Source organism: Limulus polyphemus, unplaced genomic scaffold, assembly GCF_000517525.1.
Source record: "Limulus polyphemus unplaced genomic scaffold, Limulus_polyphemus-2.1.2 Scaffold1244, whole genome shotgun sequence".
Classification (NCBI taxonomy): Eukaryota; Metazoa; Arthropoda; class Merostomata; order Xiphosura; family Limulidae; genus Limulus; species Limulus polyphemus.
Genome location: NW_013666854.1, coordinates 28,221 through 40,018, shown reverse-complemented (window position 1 = coordinate 40,018; position 11,798 = coordinate 28,221). Strand labels below are relative to the sequence as shown.

At 33.0% G+C, this 11,798-nt stretch overlaps 1 protein-coding gene across 1 annotated transcript in view; it reads left to right on the top strand.

The window, feature by feature from the left end:
* The window catches only part of LOC106462762 (homeodomain-interacting protein kinase 2-like), an 88,722-nt gene that overhangs the window by 65,651 nt on the left and 11,273 nt on the right, over window positions 1-11,798 (top strand). Inside the window, exons 20-21 of the mRNA XM_022390098.1 lie at window positions 3,419-3,553; window positions 5,083-5,252. Of these exons, the coding sequence (XP_022245806.1) occupies window positions 3,419-3,553; window positions 5,083-5,252 (305 nt within the window). The remainder of the gene's footprint in view (window positions 1-3,418; window positions 3,554-5,082; window positions 5,253-11,798) is intronic.

Genomic DNA, 11,798 nt, shown 5'->3' with positions numbered 1-11,798 from the left:
GTTTTGTACACCAAAAAACTTTTCAAGAAACTATTTTGTTCATAAAAGCCATGTATGGTACAATTAAATATTAGGGTTTGAAGCTGAATAAAACTGCTATTAGAAAAAACATACCATTTACTTCTTATTCATTGGTGAATGTCCTTACAAAGAGTTAAGACTTTTAGTACTGGATTTAGTTGCTATAATGTGTTAAAATGAAGAATGTTAAAAAGATGCTAAGCAGTTTCTGCTAATCAAATCCACCAAACTATTTTGTTCCCTGAATAATAAAGACAATTTAATAATATATTGTGTAATTTAGTTATAAAAAGAAAGGGAATTTTTTTCCATCATTTGTGTGAGGCTGAGTTGGCTGAGAAATAAGACATAATCCTAAAAAATACACAAGCTTATAAGGATATTCTAATCTTTTTGGTATTATTATAAAATGTGAAATACTTTCTTTAAAGCCAGCACTCTTGAAGTACTTTGAAACAAGATATTGGCATTCAAGAAAACCTTATTTCTAATTTACTTTTGGTATTGTTTTATTGTTAGTAGTTTGAACAAAAAAGGATACATACAGTATTGGAAATAATTCTAGAAATTCAAAGGTGATTCATATGAAATCACAAGCAATACATTATTACAGAAAATGTAAAAGTAAATGGAATAAGATATACAGTACACTAATATTTTATATTTGCTGAGCAAATACACCTTGTACTTATGCTACCATACATTTACTGATGCATGATTGTGAAAGATTGTTCCAAATGTCCTGTATTACTCCTCACATTTCAGCCAAGTTATTTGGTTATCATTTGATCCTCTCAGTTTTGAAGTAGGCCCATACAACCTTAATATTATTCACACCAGTACTTTGTACAAGCCAATCCATTGTTGTAAGTATTACACTGGAATCTTTTTTTTTATTTCTTCCAAATATTTTATCCCAAGATTTCTTTTGGGATCATTGTCTTGCTGGAAGATGAATCCCTGCCCAGCAGGTCTTGTTTCTGAGGTAATGTCATAATGGATAAGAAAATTCTTTTATGTGTCAGCAGTCAGGTTGCTAACAATTTTGTATAGATCTCCAGCACTATTGTATTGGTGCTTCCGCATAGCTTACTGTTAATATTGTACATTGACTATGGTATCTTTCTCCTCTTTGCTATCTCACAAGCTATTGTTGCCAAACAGGTTGAGTTTGGATTTATCCATAAAGAGCACCCTCTTCAATCTATGAACATCCCATTATATGAAGTGTGATGCCCATTTCACCCTTTTGGTTTGTTTACCTTCCCTAAACAGATGTTGAGAAGATACATATCCACTGAGGCCACTTCATGTAAATATTTGTGTTATTGTCCTGATGGGTAACATTCACATTTATACTCAAACTAATTGTTGACAAGATCTGTATTGAATTGTTTTGTATCATGTAATGAGCAAAACTTGAGTTATTTAACTTTTGAAGAGTTTGGACTTTCTACCCCAATTGCTTCTATTTTTAACTAGTTTCACATATACTTTCTTTAGAGTTTCCGTACAGCTTCTACTGAAACATGAAATTTTACCTCAATTTGTCACATACAATATCATTCTTTTGAAAACTATGATTTCTACGTGTTTTTCAGGTGGTTTTTCTGCCTTCCATCTTTGATCTTTTGCTACGTTGTTGCTTATTCACATGTTAATTTGATATCTTTCATTTCTGTTTCTGTTGTAATTGGTCTACCCCTTAGCCTCATACCTTCTTATGTTGTTTGGGTCTCTTCCTTCATGTGTGTCTTATCCATCTCCATCTTCTTTCCATAATTACCCATCCTATTGGCTTATGTTTCAAAGTTCTTTATGGTTTTTTCTGGTCAACTGATGTTGAAGATCTGTCTAAAGCAACTGTTTATAAAAGTTTACAGTGCTAGCAAGATGTGTGAAGTGGTTGGACTTCATGTATATCAGTCCCAGAAATCTTTTTGTATTGGTACATATTGATTCTTATTGTTTTAGTTTTCTCTGTGTTGATTTTAAACCCTAATTGATGCCTCCAAGATGTGTATAAGTCAGGAATACATTTGTTTTGGCTTACATACCTTTGTTGGTATGGAACAGCAGGTTGATATTTTCCACAAAGTAAAGATCTTCTAACTTCTGTGGTTCTTCTTACTACTCAATTTATTATCATTAGGAAGTTGATGGGTAACATAAGAGCCCTTGTCTTATACCAGTAGTAACTTTGAATGGCTTAATCAGTTGTCCATTATGTAAGGCTTGACATGTCATATCTTCATAGAAGTTCTGAATGATATTCACAAATTTATGGGGGGATCCAATAGTGGCACAGGCTTTTTTGGAAGTCTATGAAATTCACAAAGAGCAGTGATTGAAATTTAATGATAAACAGCATTACTATTTGAGCTATGCATGATTTCTTCTGTCTAAACTCTGCCTGTTCTTGTCATAGCTTTGAATCTACTGCTTTCTTTAGTCTATCAAGGATGATATGGCTAAATACTTTATTTGGGATGAACAACAAGTGAATGCCCCTCCAGTTTTTGCACTGACTGAGGCTTTCTTTTGCAGCTTCAGTATATCACCATTATTCCATTTCATTGGCATTTTGTCTTCTTCCAGTATCTTTTGTAGGAGGTCTAAAAATATCCACTTTGTTCAGATCTAGCTTAAGGGCATCAGTGGAGATGTTGTCTGGAATTGGTGTCCTTGCAATCTTTTTTTAACTATTTAACTGTCCTCTCAACTTCTGTTCCTCCATATATTTGTCATCGTTATTAAGTTTCCTTCATTGTCTAAGTTGTTTATTTTTTTATTCCTGTCAACTGTCTTGTGATGCTGTACAAGGTCTTCATGACATTATGTGTTCAGGATTCTGTGCATCTGATTCACAGTACTACAATGGGATATGTCTGTACTCTTACAGGAATTATGCTAGTGTGGCATTAGAGATTAGTTTAAAGCCAAAAGTTAAAGCTTCTAAACTAAGAATAAACTTATATTTGTGCTAAAACTAGATACACCAGGTATTGTTAGCTGAGCATTTGAAATTTTATTATATACAAAAATTATTTTTCTTTAATTTTTTTATTTGAGAACACTAAATTTGGATAGTTAAACATGAGGTGTGCAGACAGATACACTTAGCTTTGTAAAAGTACAAGACTCTTCCCACCAGTATAGAAAGGAGTAATTAGGTTCAGTATCATGATGATGTTGTGTAGAAGGTTGACTGTTGTGTGTAGAAATGGAAATGTGAAAGTTCTTTGGACTTTTTCTAGATTTTTTTATTTACCTAAATTTATTAAATGTCCTTTGATGTCTGTAAGGTATTTGTCTAATTTTAGGTTTTCTGTTTATGTGTAAATAACGTATACAGAAAACTTATGTTGATCAGTATTTCCTTATTTTCAAATTGTAGGTCAAAAAAAGTGACTTACTGTCCTGACAGAGAAAAGCATCGTCAGACTATTGTGATTAGAGATACACCTAGCCCTGCAGTGAGTGTAGTTATTTTGAGCTCTGATTCAGAAGAAGAAAGTGAAAGCCCCACATGGTGAGCATTATTGTTTCACATCATCCTAATTTATTTTCATGTACAAGGTATGTGTAATGTTTATAAAAATTAGGGAATATAATTGTTTTATTTTTAAACTTTTGGATATGAATTTTGTAGTTTTAAAGCAACCAGGATAAACTTATATTATTCAAGCATTGATTATGATTACTTTATTCATAATCTCGTGAGGTTATACCCGATGTCTTCAAATCTTAGGAAATTAATTGTTTCATTCATAGTCATTACAAGGTTTGTATGTGCCCCAGAAAGTTGAAAGCAATTCCTATACTTGGAAAACTTGAAAAATTATACTCTAGTCAAGAGTACAAATTGCATCAAGGAATATAAAATATTTTATCTTTTGTAAAACAGCATTCCTATGCTTGGAAAACTTGAAAAATTATACTCTAGTCAAGAGTACAAATTGCATCAAGGAATATAAAATATTTTATCTTTTGTAAAACAGCAAGCTGTATATCACATTCTGCATCATAAGTTTTTGTACTTTTATTGAACATATCATTCACTACTTTAACTTCTTTACAAAAGGAGCAAATAGGTTATAGCTTTACATATGGTAAGTAGCTGTATATATATACAACATGTTCAGTTCCAGCAGGAAGTGCACAGGAGATGACTTAATTAACTTAGTTAAGATAGATGTTCCATAGATGTCAGTATGGGAGGTGAATAAATATTTTGTCATTTGTACATCAAGTATTATAAAATAATTGCTTAGTGTTTATTGTTCAGTGACTTTTATAGAAGGCTTTGTTTGTTTATTGGTTCTAGTATTTTTAATGATAATCTAAAATAACTAGCTTTTTTGTAGTACTTACAGTTAATAACTGTAAAGCAAATTTAGTAAATGTGTCCTGAAAAATAGATGATACCACCATGGAATGTCTTTTAAAAAGTCCTGGAATTTTGTTCTTGGTCAAGTGTATGAATTTTACATTACGATATGCATAATTTGCCTAAAACATTTATAGTTGATTGTTTTAAGCGTAAAGTCATGAGGATATGCTTATTTTGTTCAAACACTGTGATACTATTTTTATTCAAAGCATTGGAATACAAGGTTTTGTATTAATAAATTCACTATGATATACATAATTTGTTATAAATTGACATGTGACTTTGAAACATTAGAATATCCCTAGTTTATTCAAAATATTACTTGGATATGAATTTATATTCAGAAACTCATTAGGTTATGCCTATTTCAGTATTAGGGTACAACTGCTTTATTCATATAGTCATTAGGTTATAACTAGTTTTTTATGGAAACTGCATATATCTAGTTTGATTATGAACTTGAGGACTAGTAGAGAATTACAGAGGAGGGATCTCTCTAAGGAAAACTTAATTTACTTTCTTTTATTTAAATTTTGAAAAAAATTTCAGTAACTACTTCTTCATTTGCTTTTTTTTTTTCTTTGATGATAATAAGAAAAAGTTACTGGTTGACAAGAAACTATGCTATGAAAGTAGATTTTTTATGTCTACATGTTTTTCATTCACAGTTGTAAAAGCAAAAGTTTGCTTCCAAGCAGAGATAAGGAAACAAAATCAAAGAATGTCATAGACTCGGTATTAAGGACTTCAGTTGCTGCCACAACCTGTGCAAGTGTTCTTCCATTAACCCCTGAATCTGAAAGTGGATTATGCAGCATCCAATCCACACCAAGACAAGGTAACATGCTGTAACCAAAGAATATTAAAGTGGATTTTGAGTAGTCAAGCAAGCATTAATCATTTGTTGTAGTGTGAAAATGATATTTTATGCTGCTACTGTAAATTTTTACCAGGTTGTGAAGGCAGTCTGCACTAGCATTTCAAAATGCCATTTCCAAACTACTACCAGTGCATGAAGTGCCTTATGCTATTGTAACTGAATTACTACCCATCTCCTAAAATCTGTTTAAAACAATGTTGAAATAACTGTGGGATATTGGCTTATTAAGTAATTTTACCTTTTAAAATATCTAAAAGAGTAAACTATAATCAAATATACTTAGTATAACTGTTGAATATTTCAGTAAATAAAATATCAATGACATCTAAATGATATGACAATATTGTAAAGAAAGTAATTTTGGAGTTTATTAGTATTATATAATTGCAAATTTTGTAAGAGGCATATGGTTCAGATTTTAAAAAGAACAAATTTTCCTCATCTGGTGATTGCTGTTGGTCATGATACTTGAGAAATTTTTATAACAAGTAGTATAGAAAATGTTTAATATTTTGTAACTGGACTATCCTTTGAAAACTGGTTTGGAAAGTATTAGAAGTCAAAGATTTAATAAAATTTTCTGTGTTTAAAAAAAACTGTTTTTTGTACTTTCTGGCTTCAGATTAATAAGACTATTCATATTTTATCACAACTGCTGATTGTACTGGCTAAGGTGGAATCAGTGAATATTGGGAATTATGATTGTTTTCCTACTGGTTCAAGCTGGGGATAGGCTTCCTATTGGTTCAAGCTGGGAATAAGAAATCTATTCCCAGCTTGAGCTAACAGGAAGCCTATTCCCAGCTGCAACCAGTAAAAAGCCTACTGGTTTCAGCTGGGAATAGGCTTCCTACTGGTTCTAACTGGGGATTTACTTCTTAGTGGTTTCTTATGGGAACAGGTTTCCTTCTGCTTCCAACTGGGAATAGGTTTCCTGCTTCTTACACATAGAAATTCACTTTCTTCTGTTTTCAACTGAGAACAGGTTTATTGCAGGGTCCAGCTGAGTTCTGCATTCCTGCTGTTTTCCAAATAGTTATATGTTGATTAGCATATGATAGTGTACTATATACTAGGTAGAAAGTGTAAAAGTTAAAAGTTATGCCTTGTATGTTGAATATGTATTGTTTTTCTATTCAAAATTTTATTAAATTTTTGCTTTTGGAAGTTTTAAACAATAACATTACACAAAGAATCTTTCTTATTGAATATATTTTATAGAATTTTTTGGTTATTATTATATGATTCTGCTTATTGATTAGTTTTTTTCAGAAGCTTTATTGATATCTGAGTTTGATACAATTTCTTAAGAAAAAAATAGTACTATGAAATTGGTCAATATCAATAATATGATATTCATATTCATTACAAATTAAAAGAATATTAAATATGAGCAATAACAGTTTTTGCATATTAGTCACTCACAAAACTGACTTTAATCAATACTCAAATTAATTTTTGTTGGAATACTAAAATCTACGTGTCAAATTATTATAAACATCATTTGAAATTATTTCCATCAGACTTTTCAACAAATAATGTATTAGACTGAAATTAACATTATGTAGAAAGCACAACACTTGCAAGCAGTGATATGGCTGGGTACAGAACTATAAAAAAAAAGGGTTTACTCGCCTTGTAATGTTTAGTCAAAAACAAATAAGTTGAAATTCTGATAGGGTACACAACCTACTCTCACATAAACAGCTATTCTCATTCAGTGCTGCCCTCTATATGCAGTTCTTTTTTTATTTTGCACATGCCACAAGCCTTGAATCTCCCACCCATTTGGAATTGACTGATTCCATTGCGTCTCGCATGCAAATCATCATGTGAAAACCCTCCACCAATAAGAGTGCAAAATACTCTCTTGATGCACATGACTTCCTCTATTCTATTCTACCGAAATATTACTTCTCGTTTGACAGTACTCGTGTTAATACATTTTTTGTTTTGGTGCTCTTCATATGATTTGAATTCATATTAAAGGAAAGATGGGAAAGAGTCACGGCTACGGAGAATTTTAAGATCAATTTCAGGAAAAATATCAAACTGGTCGAACTATTAATTTTTTTGTATGTAAATAAACATACACATTTAAAATACATGTACCGGTATTAATAATTATATGATTATCACTGACCCAACACAAGGCTAAATTTTTCAACAAAAAAAATAAATTGACCCGCGATCAAAAAAGTTTGCCGACCACTGGTCTAACCAAATCAAGCCCTTTGCGTTAAACGGGTCTGCCAGACAGTAAATTATTAAACCGATGAAGAAGAAGAGAAAAAAAAAAAAAAAGAGTAGGTTTATAATTTTATAGCATTCTTGTATTAAAACTTTTAAATTTTTTTCGTGTGGCACATCTGTTGACGACTTAATTGAAACAATGTTATTAAATAGGATTATTTGCATTTCACTTAATTATCTTTTTATTGCTATGTTAGCTGGGAATAAGACATTTGGAGCAAACACTTGAAGAATTTGTTTGTTTGTTTGTTTTTTGAATTTCGCGCAAACCTACACGAGGGCTATCTGCGCTAGCCGTCCCTAATTTAGCAGTGTAAGACTAGAGGGAAGGCAGCTAGTCATCACCACCCACCGCCAACTCTTGGGCTACTCTTTTACCAACGAATAGTGGGATTAACCGTCACGTTATAACGCCCCTACGGCTGAAAGGGCGAGCATGTTTGGTGGTATGGGGATTCGAACCCGTGACTCGCAGATTGCGAGTCGACCTCCCTAACCACCTGGCCATGCCGGGCCTCCCTTGAAGAAAAGTGAAGCTATTGAATAATTATAAGTCATTGCAATAACTATGAATTTATTATGATTTTTAGCATAGTTGTACATTTTAGTTTGCATGGTCCTGTGGTTAGGGCGCTTAAATCGCAAAGAGCGCGAGGGTTCGAATTCCATCACCGAACACTCTCGCTGTTTCAACTGTGGAGACTTTATGATGTGGTGGTCAATCCCACTGTTCGATTAGAGTTGGCGGTGTGCGGTGTTGCCTAACTACCTTTCATCTTGTTTATTACTTCTAAATTAGTTAATGATAGCGCCGATAGCCTTCGAGTAGCTTTGCGCGAAATTCAAAAACAAACAAAAGATTTTAGTTGTCCATTTGAGATAGGCTAGGAAAATGATTTTGAATGCATCACGGTCTCTAAGTAAAATAGTTATTAGGGTTATTGCATTGCTTCTTATAACACATAAACAGAGTACAAATCAATAATTAATGCAAATGACAGGTGTGTTTTTACTACGTAGAATCAAAGCACTTCTGACAATGTACGCTCTACTTATACACAATGAATCCCACTGATATATTGTTTTCAAAGAACAAATACACTTGGAAATTAATTCTTTAACTAAAATGCATGGCTAATTTATAATACACACTTACTCAGTTATATTGTTTTCGGTTGAGTATTTTTAGTCTTTTTGACACCGACGTATGACAGATCAGTAACTTCATACGAGCTAGAATTTCCAAACGAATGGTGTTTAATTAATGCAACTTCAAATCGTAAACAGAAAGAACGTATTTCTTTGCAGATGTTTAAGTTTCATAGACTGTTTAGTTTGGAATCTACACACTTCTAGCACTATTGTTCGAAAGCGAAAAGAAGGTTCTAGTGTAATGATTTTTGTTCATGTTGAGGGAAGTTAGTGACCACAATTTCAGCTTTCAGATCAAGCTCAGAATGCGATATTAGGGATTAAGTGTCCAGTGATATATCACGAGTTTTAGCAAATCTTTCGAGTCGCGAGATTACTGGACACGTGTCCAATAAAGGTTCTTTTTGGGAGAACAATTTTTAATGAACTACGTGAGAGCGTTTATTATATGACTTAAACGAGTAAGACAAATTCGAGCGTGAAAATTGAACAGCATTTAAAAAGCCACTTCATCATTTAGTTTATGGGATCTGTCAGAGCTTGAGTTTATTATGAAGACTGATGTTGAAGTGGGAACTATATCCATGACTCACTCTTCACTGTACTTCCTGATAACGTTCTCGGGCTTAAAAATTTATACTCGAAAAATTGTAACAGAGGCAGACGGAGAATCCAACGTGACTGGGATTGAATATGAAAATCCTGAAAAAATTAGACAGTTGATTTATCATCGAAATATACGGAGTTTATATTTTTTCCGTTTTCTTCTTTTTTGTGTGTGTGTGTATGGGAGGTGACATTCTGTAAAAACATCGAGAAGCTCAAAGGAAAAAAGTTGTGGTTAGATTCTGTCAATTTAAGATTTACTTCTGGAAGAAGAATGGCGTCAATTTCTATTCACTCCATTAGTTAGCCCATAGGGACCACTCTTTTCGACAGCTCAATGGAGTGAGGTGTTTTAGCTCATTTACGTTACTTCGGGCGGTTTGTTACAAGGCTACCGTTTCTTGTCTGGAGTTCGCAAAGTTTCGATCTCAAAAAACGTCTAGGACTTATTTATGTATCTATTAAAATTTCCTTTCATGCATCGTTCCAGCAACAGCTTCCTCATACTTTTCTGCACACACAATTTAAAATAAATTATTAGAAGAACCTCCCATAACTTAAATCAAGCAACATATAAAGTTGCCCTACCAAAAGAAAAAAGAAATAACACTGAAGCAAATAAAGTGGAAAGACTTTTATATTACCGTGCACAGACTTTCTTTCAGTCGAATGTTTGTTTTAATTGATACGACTTTTAAACGGATATATAGCTTGAGTTTTATTAAATGTTCCGTGAAGAAACACTTGGAGCAAGCAGTCTAATGGAATGTTCTTACTCATTTCGATGTTCAACATGAACGTTTAACACCGAATATTCAATTTATCGATCAATTTTTATAGTTTTCATTGATTCAGATAGAATTTTACTTATCGACCGCTGATAAAATACAGTTCATCAAGCGACACCTAGAAATATCGTAAAAGGTAAGAGAAAGCTTTATTTTATAACTTGGTTTGGTTTTCGCACAAAGCTACACGAGGACTATTTGTGATAGCCGTCCCTAATTTAGAATTGATAGACTAGAAGGAAGGCAGCTAGTAACACCACCCACCGCCAACTTTTGGGCTACTATTTTACCAACGAATAGTGGGATTGACCGTAACATTATAATGCCCCACAGATGAAAGGGAAGTATATTCGGTGTGACGGGGATTCGAACCCGCGACCTGCAGATTGTAAGTCGAGTGCCCTAACCACCAATATATATTTTTTTGTAATTAAGGCATCTTATTTGATGAGAAGGAATCAACTTTGAGCGAAGTTTAACAAATAATTTCATTTTTTCCCTGTTTTTTAAGGTTTCTTTTCTGTAGCTCTTAGACTGTGCGAATAACATATTAATTACATTTGGTTAGTAGTTCAGGTTGGCAGTGACTATTCTTATTAAATATTTGGTCGATTGCTAGTATTCAAGTTTCTTTTTAGAATTTCGTACAAAGCTATACAAGAGCCATCTGCGCATAGCCATCACTAATTTTGAACTGATAAACTAGAAGAAAGGCAGCTAGTCAACACCACCCACCACCAATTCTTATCTGATCGTCATTCTTATAATGCATCTAAGGTCCTAAAGTGCAGAGTGCGTTCTCATGGCAGTGGTATGTGAACTATGAACTTTTGGATTCACAGTCGGGTCATACTAACCACAGAGCTATACCCGGCTATTATTTGTTTTAATTAGTTTATAGGAAACCAAAGGTTTCTAATAATACTTGAGTGTGTAATATACAAAATACTCACTCAACAATTGTATGAGAACTGTAGTTTTGAACAATATCGATCCAAGTGGGCAAAACCACTCAATTAAACTGTGCATGTTTCAAAAGTTGAAATTTTCTGTTGTAAATCTCCGTTTACATTGTTATTTCCGCAGTCATTATTTTTACATTTATTCTAACGTTATAACTATTAGTACAGCAAATATCTATTAAATGAAAGAAAACATTTATACAATTTCGCGTGCAGATAGAGAATACAATAAATACTATGTGTCCGATGAGAAATAACGTTTATTAATTTTTTTTTGCTTAAATAAATTCAATACTGCATTCTAAAAAGTAGCACAAGGGAGACAACTTAAAAAAGTATACATATAAAAATCTGGTTCAATAAAAATATTAGATACTGTAAAAAAAATCTGATCAAACTTGACTGATTTTGGACCAACTTGGACCTCTTTCCTCTCGTAAGCTCTGTCTTGGATGTTGTTTTAGTGAACCTTTAGACAGAGTAGACACAGTACGTTTGAAAACTAATGGACTGCAACTGCTTGTTGAATGAAAGGGGCCACGTTTCAGTTGCTATACTGGGGCCTTTCTCAGAGGGTCAACAATTATAATGTTCTTTATTGGCCGAATGGATGAGCTCTGTATGTTACAGCCAAGGAATGATGTGAGAGAATGACTAATCACATGATGACGACATTGAGGTTTCTTGATATCGTGTTTAGTTCGATAGAGATATATCTTGAGAGAAGGAAATCTGAAGTTCTA